Source organism: Aethina tumida, chromosome 5, assembly GCF_024364675.1.
Source record: "Aethina tumida isolate Nest 87 chromosome 5, icAetTumi1.1, whole genome shotgun sequence".
Taxonomy (NCBI): domain Eukaryota; kingdom Metazoa; phylum Arthropoda; class Insecta; order Coleoptera; family Nitidulidae; genus Aethina; species Aethina tumida.
In genome coordinates, this window is record NC_065439.1 from 11,266,087 (window position 1) to 11,282,664 (window position 16,578).

Below are 16,578 nucleotides of genomic sequence, written 5' to 3' on the forward strand. Positions count from 1 at the left end.
AAATTTAATTACGTAACATATTAACCGAACCACAGTTTAATCGAAACTCACCCGTCTTTTTTACCGGCCCCTGTTAATCTTGTTTTGTGACGAACCTAGTCAAGAACAAAACAGAATTGGTAATTCGTGTCATGCAAGCGTGCAGGAAAAAAAGTCACACGTGTCTGAAATTTTATGGAAAATTAGATTTCGAACAGGAGGTATCCGGGAAAATTGGTTTCCGACTCGAAAACGAAACGGAGACGTTCCGCAGCCGGTTGGTTGGAATGTTAATCCGGATTTAGTTTTAATTTTCGGCAAGTTTGGGGGAGAAACTGTACTCCGGAAAATGGCATTAGTCTAACAATGTTAAAGCGCGGAAGGAAACACGTTTGGCCCCGCGAACTTTGTGTCACTCAGGAAATGTCCTCTGTGACTATTGTACTTTTGTCTTGCTGAATGTTGATTTTAACATTTAAACTGAATAAGTTTAAAACATTTTATGTATTTTTGAATGCTTTATTGAATTTATTTTATTTTTATAATTTTGTTAACAAATGTTACTGTTTACTGTTTTCATTGTTTTTTTATTAATAATAAATTTTAAAACATAAAAATGAAATAACTGAAACAGAAGAAGTATAAACCAAATTAAATTTCCATGCATGAATGAATATTAAAATTATTGAAAATAGTTTACAAAAAATTAAAAAAAAAAAATAAAAGAAATTTAAAACAAATTATAAATTGTAAAATATTTTTTAGTTAGTAATAACAAAAAAAAATTGTACATTTTAAGAAATTAAAATATAAAAAAATATAAATCATTTTTAAATCTAAAAAATATTTAAATAAAAATAAAGTAAAGTTGAAAATAAATAAAAAACTGATTAGAAACATAATACAAGTTAAAAAATATTCAAATACCCTGCCTGAATAGTGAGTATTAAGAAGTGTGGAACACATACTTTTAATTATTATTTATATAATGTTATTAACAAATGTTTAAAAACAAAGGATTTATACTGTCTTTTTAATCATAATAAATTTTAAAATATAAAAACAAAATAACTAAAACAGAAGGAATATAAACCAAATTAAATTTCCTGAAAAACGTTCATTTTGGCAACGTAATCGATCGTTCTTTGTTTGAGTAAATGGTAATTAAACGGAGGTGAGTTAATTTGATGATTAACATGCCGCTTTTCATGCTAAATTGAGGCACGAATATAATTCGATTATATATCTAGGAAGCTGACAAACTGAATTTACTGCTCGACTAAACTAATGTCCAATTAAATTTAATTAGGTTTTTTTTGTTTTTTAATTATACTGGATTTGCAATTTTGTACAGTTGTGATTTTTAAACTTTTATAAGTAATAAAATTCTTACTGAGCTGAAATCTATTAAGCTTTATAATGATGACTGAAATTTTTATGTTCTTAATAAAATCAAGCATAAAAATATAAATAAGAACCAAAGTATATTTAAATCATATTATATTTTTGTAAAACATTAATTCGTGTAAAGTATCCAACAAAAATATTATTGATATCGTTCTTAAACTAATAACTAATTTATGTACAGTATTGGCAGAAAGTAGAGCAACCTACACTTACTTACTTAAATTGTTACAAACATATTGGTGGATATTTCTTTATTAAAAATAATTCTGTTAGATACAAATCAAAAAACTATATATTGGACTTGCAAATAGTAGAGTTAAATGTTACTAATCTCTACAAAAACCACACAGTTTTACAGTTATACACCAAAGTGAAGTGAGTTAATATAGTATCTCGTGGGAAGAAATAATTTTCTGAATTAAAATCATGGATTGTACCGTTCGTTCAATTCGATAAAAGAAATATCAATATCACTTGATTGTAACGCGTGTTTTTCAACAATTTTCAAGATTTGCTAATGTGGAAGGAAAAAATAAAACTAGAAGACCAAAAAAAAAAAACTAATAGGTTTCAGGATAAACAAATTTTATCCAACTTCAAAAAAGATACTTTCCTGCGTTCCAGTAAAATTAAAGCTATTTGAGGTAAAACTTGGAATTAATGTATCTTCAAGAACCGTAATAGTTAGATTACTATAAGGGGGTCTTCATGCGAGAAGGCCAGACTAAAAAACTACTAGTTACTATCAGAGAAGAACAGACGAGCCAGAGTTGAGTTTATCAGGTTCCTTTACAATGGACTTTAAATGATTGGTAACAAGCGAACTGGAGTGATGAAATCAAGTTTAATCTGGTTAGAAGTGATGGGATTTTATATACAAGGCGACCTAATCATGAAAAGTTTAACCCAAAGTTTATTATACTCACTGTTAAACACGGAGACAGGTTGGTAATGGTATGGATCAGCTTTTCGGGATTTGGAAGAGATGGATCGTTTTATGTATAAAAAAATATTGAGGAACTACCTCGTATCGTATACCGATAAAATATGCTACTAAAACATTATTTTCAACAAGATAATGATGATGTTATGAACTGGCCTTGTCAATTTCCCGATTAAAACTCCATTGAAAACTTGTGGGAAATAAAGAATAACAAAATAAAACACAAAGAGTATAGTAATCAGCAAGATTTATTCATGGTTCGGTTGGCAAAATATGAATCCAAATATTATTGATCATCTGTTGCTTTTCATGAAAAAAAGATGTTTGATGAAGTTATTCATAATAAGGGAGTTTTACACTATCTTAGTGTAGAATTAATTAAAATACTAATTACCAATTATTTGTAGTAATAAAATTTTAAATAGTTGCTCTGCTTTCTGCTAGTCCAAAATAAATAGTCATTATTATTTAACAATGTAACTGTTAAATGTATAAAGGGAAGTTATTTTTCAAAATACATTTTATTGAACAGGACAAAAATTATTTGAATTTTAAGGAAGTTACTTTATTTTTTGCCAATACTGTAGATACCATTAATATGACATAAATAATTATATAAATCACTTATGCAAATAATTTTTCATATATCAACAAACGTCACCACTTTGATTCTTGTACAGTAACTTTATTATTTTAAATTCAATTAATGTAAGAAATTGTTTTTTACCACTTATATAAAATAATTTTAAAATTAAAAAGCTTATATTTTTTATTTCATACTAAAAATACTTTTAAAAAAATATTTAACAAGAAATTTTTGGTGTCATTCTAAGTATAATAAATTTGATTAAACTAGCACATAAATTTAATTTTAATTTTGTGACGTTAGGGGGATTTTTTAAATTCATATTTGCAAGCTTGTGCCAAATATTTGACGTCTATTTTCATATTTGTCAATTTATTAAAGGTGTTGTTAATGTCCACCTGTTTGAATTGATCAATATTAATAAAATTTTCACAATCCTATCAAAATAACTACTGGAAACCAACCTTCAAAATATCTCAACATTTTTTAAAAATTTCCAGTTACATAAATATAAATATATCCCGTTAAATTACCACAATGAAAATTTATGCATTTTCACACCGTAAAAACGTTAAAAGCCAAGAAGGTGTCGGTTACTGTTTCATTTTCAAATATAAACTTAGAGCCGTCCCGCTGTCATAAAGTTTCGTAGCTCGTTTAACGTCTGAAAGGCTCGCAGTTTCCACGTCCGACAACTGGAAAACCCTCACGTTTCATTCGCGCCAATTTTAATTCCCACAGTTAAGTTTCCGACTGTAAAACTTAATTTCGCCGTAAAGAATCGCCGAATATCACTCGGTGCGCCGTTTTCGCTCCGGAAATTAAAAGAAACGCTGCGTTGCCGCATCGAAAATTCGAAGGAAAACTGAAAAAAGAACAAAATTGTTGTTTTGTTTTCCGTTGCCATGTCGTCGAATCGGACTTGGTTGGAGAGTGACGTTTCCAACGTCAGATGTGTAGAGTGTCGGTTGATTTCAGGTTAGAGACGGGCGGTTTGTTACGGCGGCACGTCGCCCCAAGTGTGACGATGCGCCCCCGGAGTGATAGTGTGGGCGAATCTCGGGTGACATAACATGAGTGCCGAGCTGAAGGTGCCGGAGGTGCGGGTGGTCTCGACCGGGGGCAACCAACTGCTTGTGCCGCCCTCGCCCGCACCTAGGCGCAGACACAGCTGGATCTGTAGGTGAGTTTCGCGCCCGGAAAAAGCAATTAAAATATATAGACCGATATTAACTGTAAAATTAAGAATATAAAACCCAAAGCTAATTAAATTACGTGTTTGAATATCATTAAAAACTGCTCTAGCCAAAAATTCGGACAAGTAATTTAACTCCGAGGAATAATGTTGTTTTAACGCTCGAAACATTCTCGACTTTTGAAATGTGCGCGATAAAACTGCATCGTTGATTTCCCATCAATACATCAAACAGTCGTTAAAGAAAATTAATTGTTTGTTTGTCGCACTTTTAATAACCATGATGTCATATTTGATTGAAAATTCTTCGGTTAGTTATTAAATTTGCGAAAATATCTGGGCCGTAAATAAATATGATTAAAAGATAATTTTAGTGAAGTGCATTTATTGGCTAAATACCACAGATGAACCGATAGTTAATTTACTAATTGTTAGGTCAAGTTTGATTGAAGTAATTATAGATCAAACGAGGATTCGCTTTGCATTTAATTACATGTTTCGGTTGTTTATTGATTCAAATGGTTGATGTTAATGTTAAACTTTTAATTAATTTAATCAATACCCAATATATTATTTATTTAGGGTAATTCAAAAGTATTAAGTATGAAAATTTTTATCGAAATCTTATTATCAATTGGATATTTGAACAACTTTCAGTTAAAAATTAAAAATCGATTAATTTTTATGATTTAACTTTTGAAATGATAAACTACAGAACTTTAAAGTTAAAGGAAAGTTTAAATTTTCTAAAACGTAGTTGAATTATATAAACAATAGTATTTTATATTGATTTAATCATTATAGTTAGAAATAAAGTTTATAATAATGATTAGACTTTATTCTGTTGTTTTCACTAGTACAGCAATTAAAAAAGTTCTGTATTTTATCATGTCAAGAGTTAAATCATAAAAAGAAATTGATTTTTGAGCAAAAAATCAATTTTAATTTTTTTCAATGTGACGCTCATAATTTCATCGAAAATTGAAAGAGGAATTAAAAAAAATAGTTCCATATTTTTATCGTTATCATAATATGGTTGAAAATAAAAATTAAGAAAATAACCTCGTTTTTTTAACGTTCTTATAAGTAGATATAGCTCTTACTTTTTTTCCTAGAAGCTACCACCATGCCTCGAAACATATCATCCGGTATTTAAATCAGTCGTTTCACAAGGTGCAATTTTTACTGGCATGCCCTTTGCCATTATTTGGATGAATGGTTAAAATTTAAATAAAATAATATTATTTTCGTATTCATCTGACTTTGAAAATAGTTATAGAACAGTCCTCCAAGTAAATTATTGCTTATAATATAAAAAATATAGTGTATTAATTGTATTCGAATTACAAACAATACAAAAATGATAAAGGAAAAAAAAAATCAGAATAAATATGTATTCAAAAATGGCGAATGCATCGAGATTAGTAATTTACTAATGTAAATAAATTTAACCTTTAACAATTTGAAATTTTCTCATTTCTTTTATTTAATTACCAGAATAATTTATCAATTTTAATTAAAAGTTAAAAAGTTATATTCCCATAGAGTAACTGTTTCAAGTAATTAGTAAAATTAAATTTCGTAACATTAATGAATAGTTTCAAGAGTTTTTAGTCGCAATTATCGAACTCAAATCAATACGAAAAGTTCGCGTTTAATTCGTCCTTTATTCCTTCTCGCAATTTCCATTTACATATTCATCGACTTCAATTACTTATTCATTCGGGTTTTGTACAATTTATTTTCTGTCCAATTTTCAGCGCTTGCGAATAGTAGGTTATAAATATATTTATAATAAATTTATTTTTTCCTAAAAATCCATTAATAAATTACAAAAAATGAGAGGAAAGTTTGAAATTGAATAATTCTGCAACTGATATGTTTATCCGTATGAAAGTAACTTTATATTAAAGACGTCATTTGGTACAGACATCGTTAAACAGAGCGTTCACAAACTTGTTTATCTTCAATCAGATATTAACTGAGTTCATTTTTTTGTCTGGTTTATATATTAAATAAACAAATTGTCGTTTAATATGTTGAAGAGGTTGTGGACGTATTTTATTTTCAAATAAAACAACTGAAAAAATTTTTATGCATCAGTTGAGTTAAGTTGTGTTAAGTAATATTAGAACTAAAGGACAGATCCACAAAACTGAAAGAATTGAATATATTTTCTTGGAGATTACTTTAATCCGTGCACTTTCCAAACACAAACAGTACATGTGAAGTTTTGTGGAGAACGAGCCCGAAAAGGGGCACCAGATCGATAGTGCAGAGCAGCATCGGTCCTCCAGCCCCAAAACGCTCCGGAGCAGGAGCGGCAGCAGCGGCATCAGCACCGAAAGCGTGAATCCTGCGGTGTCGAGTATCGAGCGATCGTCCCACTCCTCATTTGTTCCGATGTTCATTTCCATTTTTTTGTGTGCTTCAAATGCGAATAACAAATCGAAATTGAAAACTAGAGAAGCAACAGCCGGCTGTAGACGGTGCCAAATCGATTTAGGAAACGATAACGACCTGTTTTCGGTAAAATTATAGCTACGAGTTCCCTGGAAACGATCTCTGATGTTTGATTTAGTGGCCACGTTCCCGGTCCGTTCCGGGTTCCTGACCAAAACCAACGATATTTTCGTTAAGCGGCGGGGTGCCGTTCGCAAACAGTGCGAACGTACATGCATCACCGACAGAGAAGAGGGGCAGATGTGCAGTGTTTGTCGAAAGCTCCGGGCCCTCGTTTAAGGTAAACCTCTACGGAAACCGGAGCCAAATGGCGCGTGTCACAATTGACAATGAATAATGGAACGTACGACGATTTGCAGGAATTGTTCCCGGTTGCCAAATTTAATAATTAGTTTTCGCACTAACAACTTCATTTATGATGTGACCGCAATTTAAGCGCGAGGTTGTTAAATATCTAACGACATCTGTGTATTTTTGGTTTAAGTGTGCGGTTTTCTCCTGTAGCTGTCGTTTCGATTTGCCACTGAATTCTCTGGCACTTTGTCAGATAAGCAGGAAAAACATAAATGTATAATTATCTTTGTGCCATCTATATTTAGTTATTTACAATGTCAGTTTACTATGCGTATTTTTAAATATTGTTTTCAGGTCATCAAATCACCTTTCAGCAAACACCTTTCAAAAACAATTAAAATTGTACGAAATAAACATGTCAAAAGTCGAAGAAATACTATTTTCAACCTGAAATTATTAGCACAAAAGTTTTAAAGCACCTAACTAATAATATGAAAGTGGGAAGTTGGTAATAGAAAATAAATTGAAATACTTGTTCTAAAATTTTTTGTTCGTCTGTTCTGCAGGACGGTGACATTAAAAAGTTTTCAGGAACTCTAATACTGCCTTTGGAGAAAACTTCTTCGTTGCAAAACGATAAAAATAACAAAGTGATAAATGCAACATTTTCCCTAATAAAAGTTATAATTTACTTTCTTATAATTTATTTTATTTATATAATTTACTTTCTTATTATTTATTATGAGTTTCAGTTAGTTAATCCCTACTGATTAATTGATATAAATATTAATTAGTTGAATTTTTTGTCAAATTAAAATATGACGATTTTTTATGTATAGATCAGAATATTATACAGGGTGATTCACCCAGAAAATACCTAAACCCAATAGATTTTCAATTATTAATTTTTTTTTTAACATTTTTTTCCAGAATGCTGTCTCACCAATTGTGATTCTGGAAAGTTCATTTTTGATATACTCATAAACTAATCCTATAAGGAGACATTAGTTTTCCTACCCTAAAAATATATATCTGAGAATTCGTATGAAAACCTCAAATCTGATAATTGGATATCTGAACAACATTCTAATTAACTGAAAACACAAATTTGTCATTATTTGGATAAATGGTTAAAATTTAAATAAAATAATATTATTTTCGTATTCTTTTGACCCTAAAAATATGTGTAGAATAGTTTTTATTTTACATGTTTACTGCAAACTAGTGCTCCAAATTTTAATATTTTTCAACAATTTATTACCAGCTTCAGTTAGTTAATCCTATAAGGAAACATTAGTTTGCTCGTTTTTAATGTTTAATTTTGTGCATCTTAAAACGCCACAAACTTTATTTTACCCTAAAATATATGTTTGAAAATACGTATGAGAATCTCAAATCTGCAATCTGACGTTTTTTAATAAAATCTCGCTTAGTTTACTTTCCGCGAATCAGAGTCCCATTTAAATGAATTTTAAAGCAGCAAACTTAAAAAAAATGAAATTACCACCAATTAAAACTATCCCAAAAAAGTCTGAATAAAAATTAGAATCGTATCCGCAGTGAATTACGGAAGCTTAATTTGTGCGCCAGAAAAGTAAAGTGGAGAAAAAGTTTTAATGCCATTTCCGCAAAAGTTTCGGCGCTAAATGGAAATCGTCAGAATATTTTAAACAAAACCGAGCGTTTTTCGGTACAACTCCAATTTTCATTATGACTTTGAATGTTTCCTGCAACGAATAATCTTTCGTGGAACGGTACGAAAATAATTTTTGCATCTTTCGTGCCATAAAACATGACGATGAATCACTTGTATGCGAAAATCGGCTCATTAAACTCCAACGGTAAGCAGAGCCAAAAATTTTGTCTTTTAACGAGAGTGCGAATTAACAACTTTTTAAAAATTAATTGCTTAGATATTATTGTTCGTTTAAAATATTCCTTTATGTTTTACTATTTGTCACTACTAGAAGCTGTGGAATAGTAATCAAAATTGACATTTTGGAGGGTGGTCAGGGGCGACTACACGTCCGTGTTCGGAAAAACGTGATCCGATGGCATTTTGTCAAATATTCCCCACCGTCTACACACACACACACACACACACACACACACACACACACAATTAATATTATGCGGATGGGCGTTTTATTTGGTCGCCGGTTGAAAAACACCACGACGTCTATTTTTGCCGCTCTACATATGTGACAAGTCGTGTTTCTCTATTTTCGAACCCGTCCGCGAATTCTGTATCGAAGATACCGAGTTTTGTGTCGACGTTTTTCCCAGCTTTTCACGATTTCCGAAACGGATCAATCGGATTCTGATTACTGCAGTCGGTTCACGTGCAAGTTAAATAAATAGTGCGGTGATTGCGCAGTGAAGCGAAGTGATTTTAAATGAGTGACGGTTTTTTGAAAAATGTCAGGCCAAAGAAAAAAGCACCACGACGATTTTGCGGCTTTCGAGCAGCGCGTTTTGAGGAGGCGACGCGGATGGACCGTCGTTATCGGACCTGAAGTTCGGAGAGGGTAAAAGAAACTAATCACCCCTGTCACTTATAAAATTGCTGGAGATAATGTTGTACTGTATACTGTTTAGAAATGTCAGAGTTGAAAATTAGGACTCACCATTTTATTGCCAAGAGATGCGAGATCACACTGTCTTTTAAAAAATTGTTGATAGTCTCTATATTGTATAGGACAATTTGGCACATGCCAACATTATAACAAATATTAATTTCTATTCAATGCCGTTATTTAGTTCCATTCTGATAACTATTATAAGCATGATTGTGCTTAAGAGTTCAAAAGTAAATGTGTAAAATCACATTTTGTTGTACAAATATTCACATTTAATATATACCTTTTTGTATATTTTGATGTTTATTTAAACATTGAATGTGCTGCTCATAACTATGTAACTACTCATCAGTTTTCAACAAGCAAAATTGCATTGAATAATTTAAAAATTCTCTCTTTGATTATCATTATAAGCTCAACCAACAATTCAGAAATAAACGAGGTGCTTAGTTTCATTCTGATAACTATTATAAGCACAATCAAGAGTTCAGAAATAAATGTGTAAAACCACATTTTGTTGTACAAATATTTACGTTTAATATCTACTTTTTTATAATAATATCGAATTATTTATATTATAAAAAACCCTAAATAGTTTTTTTTTTCAAGTTTATCTAAACATTGAATGAGCCGCTCGTAACTATGTAAGGACTCATTAGGTTTTAACAAGCAAAATGGCATTGAATAATTTAAAAATTCTCTCTTTGATTATCATTATAAACCCAACCAACAATTCAGAAATAAACGAGGTGCTTAGTTCCATTCTGATAACTATTATAAGCACAATAAAGAGTCCAGATGTAAATGTGTAAAACCATATTTTGTTGTGAAAATATTCACGTTTTTTAATATCTACTTTTTTGTAATAATATCGAATTTCTTTATAAACAACCCTGAATAGTTTTTTTTCTAAGTTTATTTAAACATTCAATGAGCCGCTCATAATAATGTAAATAATCATCAGGTTTTAACAAGCAAAATGACATTGAATAATTTAAAAATTCTCTCTTTAATTATCATTATTAGCCCAACCAACAGTTCAGAAATAAACGAGGTGCTTAAACTTGTATTCTGTAAATATTGACTTGTCATTCTTACTTTTTTGTGGGAATATCGAGTTTCTTAATAAGAAACCCTGAACTGTCTTTTCTTTAAGTTTATCTAACACTTTAAATGAATAGGTCAGTACTCTGAAACCCTTGACTAGATTTTGTCAAAATAGTATTTTAAAGGGGTATCACAATAACACACTTTTCAGATAATTGATAGTTTCCATATGGTACTGGGGAATTTGGCACATGTAAACTAAGGCAAAATTTAGTTTTACATGGTTTGTATTCGAAGTCTTGTTTCATTCGAAAGTTATCAGTGTATATAAGAGTTGGCAGTGCTGTGTTGTTCTAAACATTATTTCCTCGATAAAATATCAAGCTATTGAAACATAAAATTATGTAAAACTCTTTATTAAATCAGTCAACAGGAACAAAATATAACAAACAAAAAGCCAGAATATTAGTTTTTTAGCACGATTTTTGTACATTTATTTGATTTTAAATTAATTTGATGTTTCGCTCGAAGCTCATTCCATTAAATACATTCGGAATTCAAAATAAAAGCCTTCCCGCAGAAAAAAACCTGTTAAATTTCGATTAATTCCATGTGTATTTTTGTGTGAAAGGAAGGCAAAAAGGGGACTGTGTGAAAATTCGAACGTCACGTCAACTAATTTATTTGAAACCGAACAAACTGAACGCGTTAAAGTTCCTGCGGGGGATGAGAACCGTTTCCCGTCCGTTTCACTGCGAAATGCCGTCCCCAGTTAAACGCTATCCGTTTCCATTTCTCGGTTTGATTAAATTTCGCGGTTTTTCATCCTCTAAATTCGGATTAAAAATAATAATGTCAAACCGAATGATTTTTTAAATATTTTTACAACGTTTACGTCACTAATTTATTATTTTATTTATATATGATATTTGTTTATTACTATTTTCAAGGACCCAGAAAGGGAAAATCTAGTTTTATGCGAATTTAAACTGTTATTTTCTTTGTTTTATTTACATGTTTAATATATAAAATATCTTTTTTTATTTTCAGGTAAGCACGAATAAATCATTTTCGTACTTATCGGTGAGTTTACTAACAGTAAATCGTTTAACATTTAACAGCAGCTATTTTTACAACATATTTCTGTCAACAACGAAATCTAATTTGTTTTATTATTCCTGCTGAAACAAACAGCAGCGCCATCTGCGGACGAATAGACGAACTAATTTCAGCAACCTTCAAATCGATGTTCGTGAAGTTTCCTGCTATCTTTTGGTTTTCCTGGCGAATATTAAACTGGAAAAGGTAAAAGGACAGCAGGAAACTGTTTCAACTCAGCAGGAATCTCATAACATATACTTTGAATTTTCGTTTACAGTTTACTTTTTTGAATCTGAAATCACTTCTTTTTATGTTTTGTAGAAAAATGTATGTTTCTGTTGATATTAACAAAAGAGGAACTATAAAGATAAATTAGGAAACAGTACGATAATAATTTCTGAAATTAAAACGTGTTTGAATGTGTAACTCTAGCAAATTTTGATCGTAATGAACACATGTCGGTGATTTGTGATAATTTTAAATGTCAAATGCAACAAAGGCGACAAAATGAAATAGATCATTTATCTCGAGTCAGAGAAATTAATTGTTGTGTCACATACACAAGTTTCCGACTAAAGATGAATTACTAATTATTAAAACTAGTTTTTTACGTATAAATTGTTTATTATTAGAAGCAAAGTTAATTAAAATGGAAGCTAATTATTGAGTGGGATGAAGATTGCAGTTGGCGTTTTAAAAATAATTTTTCCGCTTGAGGCATTACCTTTTATAAATATTCATAAAGCCACTTACCAACTTTTCTGCATTGCAAATTAAAATATGTTTTCCTTTCTTGCTGGAGGAAAAGTTCTTACAAAGAATAATTTTAAAATAAATAGTAAAAAGCTACAACAAGCTTCCGCATTAGTTTTCGTAGTTTTACGAAAAACCGATGTTCAAATTAAAATTCCAAACGAATATTGTCGATAATTGTAAAATCAGTCAACTCGTTAAAAGAAAAGGTAAATAATTCTGTAAATAAACATTTTAAAAAAGCAAAATGTTTTTTGTTACTACTAAAGTGGGAATTTAAACAATGTGTTTAATTTTAGTTTCAAATCATTTTAATGGAATATTAACATAAAAATTAGCAGTCTCGCATGATAAACTCATTAGGTTGCTTAATAAAACACCTGTTTAATGTAAGGCCATAAAACTGATGTTATAAAGATAATTTACGCCGTACGACATAAAATTGACCGTAAATTTGGACACTATTCAAATAATATGAGGAAATAACAGCCTTACATCAAATTTATATAATATTCTTACGATCTATCAAAGCTTTATTTCTGTCGCAAAAATGATAATAAAAGAAGACAAACTTTGAAGTTTTCATGTTTATATTTGTATACATTTCCGGGACTATTCAGATCGGTCGATTCTCGCTCTCGTCAATAGGATTTAAGTTTTTGAAGCATATTGTGCATACAAGAAAAAAGCTTTCGGCATGATAAATATCTCGAGTGAAAACTTCAATTCCTCGGGGTAAATATTCATATTTTATATGTTTTCGCACGGATTTCCGTCGATCAATACTGCCTGTCTTGTGAAAACGTCGGTGCAAATTAACTTTTCAATTAAAATTATTGCACCGACGTCTATTAAAATTGTGCAAAGTTTCGCGACATCAACTAGTCCACGCCCAAAGGTCACGTAATCCTCATAGGCGAGACTTTAATTAATTTCATTAATTAATAATTAGTGCATGTAAAATTATTAATGTGCTCAGCTAACAATATTTTCACGTAATTAATTTATAAAAAACTTATTAAATCATGATGAATTGAATTTATGGCATATTAAACGAGGAAATTTAATAATAATTTTCGCCCTTTAATAAATGAAATCAAAAGAACCGAAGGGGTAAAATTTAAAACGAAGTTAAAAAACATTTTCACATAAATAAATGAAATCATGTTCACCATTTCAACTCAATTATAATTGACATTTCGGCTTTTATTTTTATTTAAAATTTTTGAAACAATTCTGTTTGTTTCACATTTCATCACTGTTAAATAAAATTCGAGACTTGCTCTAATTAACACAAGTTTAACAAAAAAAGGAGTTTTTATTATAATATGCGGATGTGTAATTTGACGTTGCAGGGTAAAAGCTTTTAGAGCCCGAAATTAAATATTAAATTATGCCGAGTGCAAATTTACAATAGCAACATTAACGTAACGAATTACAATGGCTCGTTACAACTTTCGGAGAGCCGCATAATCACATAATTAAATGTTTTCAGAGACGACAAAGTAACTGAACTAAATTAATCGACCGTTTTTTTGAAACTAAAACCAGGATAAAATCGGACGATTATTTTTTAGTGTTCTGAATGATAATGTGCAGTCACGCCACACTTTCCATAGACTTTTTCCATAAAATTAACGAGGCAATTTCTTACCTTTACACCTGGATCTACTCTGACCTATTTTTGCCAAACTAAAATTTATGGGGTTGAGAAAAGAAACTTAAACGGGTGGAATACATTAATAATGTTATTTTTATAGTGGTTCTCTTACCCAGTTTACAGGAACAAATTTATTACGTTTTTATGGTATTGTAGCCTGATTTTTTTTTAATTGTATAGAAAAGATAGATGAAACATTATGTAATTCCAAAATTATCATAGTTCGATCTTTCTGAGTTATTGAGTATGAAAAATAACTAAAATTTTTTGTATTCTTTTCCATAATTTTTCACTTGTGAACTTCAAGATTTACATAAAATGGACTGAAACCAATAATTTATTCACTTAATTGTTTTTTACGAACATTTTGGGTCTACAGTCACATCTATCTAATACATAGGATAAATATGGATGGATATTCAACTTCAGTCGGGTCGTCGCAGAATAAAACTATTAATACAATCGAAATAATCAAAAACATTTCAGCATTTTAAATAAACAAGACAGTTGATAAAATGTAAAAATTGTTAAGGATTTATTATTCTTAAAACTACTGTGCTATAGATGCCAATATATCCTTACACATATATTCCCTGTACTCTCATCTAGATTACATTCTTTCTGAGCTGAAAATGATGAACAGGGTGAACATATTGGATTGTAATTTGCTTAAATATTACTTTTCTACGGATATTCCGAAAATGGGAGCTAATTTTAAAAAACCATTAACTTTTTAAAATTCCATGGAAAATATTACCTCAGAGAAAATACATAAAATATCAGAATCTATAAACTAATGTCATTAACAATTTATGTAATTCATTAAATTTATTGTTTTTGTTTTTAAAAAATTCGAACTGAAAGCAATGGAAAATAAATGAATAAGTTCAAGTCACGTTTTGGAATTATTGATGGCGAGTTAATTACAACAAAATTAAATCCGTTGGTTGTTTCTTCATTGTTTGTTTTGTAGTTCGAAAAGCGAGATTATAACTTTAACAGGAATGGATTAAATTTTCCCCTGTTACGTGTGTCATAATATAAATGGGTAAAATATATTTTGATTTTAACTCATTAAATATTTACTAATTGTGTAATTAACAATTTCAGTTTTACTGTAAGCAAAAATAAATGTAAATATTAAATTAATTAATCAGCAATTTTGTTTGAATTTAAAATAAAATTGCAAATGTCGATAAAAGACTCCCAATGTGAATTTGCATCAGTAGGCACAATTCCTACAGGAAAAAACTGCAATTCGTTTCTCTACAAAACGTTTTATGTTAGTTGTTTGAAAAGGGTTGTTCCCCAGTGACATTTTACCCAACTGTTATATTGCCAGGTGTTTTAAAATTGTGAAATATGGTTACATCGAGCAACTAGCTCGATATTTCACGACGAACATAAAAGAAATCCTGCCCACCATGAATTACGTTTCATCGAACGTTCGTGCATAAATTAACGTCATAAAAATGTGTTTTATGCGGAAAACAATCGACGTTTATCTGTGCTTTAAAATAGTTTTAACGGTAGCTAAAGTTGATCGGATGAAGTCAATAAGTGAAGCCAATTATAGTGAAACTGTTAACAAAAGAAAATTCTCATCGTCTGCGAACTTTTGACACCTTTAATGAAACGAAACTTCTCTAATTTGCCGACTTGAAAACCGTTTTTAAAGTGCAGGAAAACGAATCGATTTTCACGTTAATTTAACCTTCGAAAAATCTGGGATTTTCCAAATTATTATTTCAAATCCACCAGGTGATTTGGATGGTTCTAACGAGAGGCATTAAATCTCCAAGAACGTAATGAAACTAGACGGATTTCAGGATTTAAACTACGGCCCCGGATTTAATGAAACCTCCTGAAATTACCGGAATCCTTCAATCATATTTTCGCTAAGACAAAACGTCGGTTTCAATTACACTTGAACCGTTCATTTCGATTTTTCGACTGGAAACTTTAAATAGGAATTTCGATTAGTGATTTGGGTAATTGGAATTCTGTTTGAAGTCGTTTCCAACTTTTCACCTTCAGACAGTTTTGAAAGGTTTCGTTCGAAAGTGTTAATCGCCTGTAAAGTTTAATTTCGCCACGACTGAAAAACTCCGACAAAGCATCTATAATTTATTTAAAATTCGAGAATATACGGTACATACAAAACGTTCTCTAGTGTGCTCCTGTTCCTGAAATTGTCTAAGGTTCCACAAAGAAATGTGTCAGCGATTTTACAATCGCATGAATGTTTTAAGCACGATCGCGTTTCGCATTTATACCTTAAATGTTACTGCACATGTGTTTTCTTTACAGAATAAAAAATTTAAGCAAGTGTTTACGTGCCAAGTTTTACTCTTGTTTTGTTGCTCGTTTTAATGGGTATGTCAAAGTTTGTAAACCCGACGTTAAATTAATTAGCATATTGAGAAGTTTCTTACAGAGTTGGCCGCTTCGTTGCTTCGAATCCGATAAACTTACAATTAACGTTTGAAGGGTTGAACATCGATTTGATTAACTTGCCTGACTCAATATTTACTATTCATAAAACTAATTAGCACGATAAACTTGTTTTGT

General features: G+C 30.5%; 1 protein-coding gene across 6 annotated transcripts in view; it reads left to right on the forward strand.

Moving 5' to 3' along the window:
• Nucleotides 1-16,578, forward strand: part of LOC109596530 (cAMP-specific 3',5'-cyclic phosphodiesterase-like) — a 229,574-nt gene that overhangs the window by 118,452 nt on the left and 94,544 nt on the right. The window contains exon 2 of one of the 6 annotated variants that reach the window (XM_049967674.1): nt 3,894-4,098. The exons of 4 other annotated variants lie outside the window; for them this stretch is intronic. In XM_049967674.1, coding sequence (XP_049823631.1) covers nt 3,989-4,098 — 110 coding nt within the window. In that variant the 5' untranslated portion in view covers nt 3,894-3,988. Of the gene's footprint in view, nt 1-3,893; nt 4,099-9,080; nt 9,396-16,578 lie in introns of those variants that run through there. One more of the 6 variants, XM_049967675.1, reaches the window with a different exon arrangement.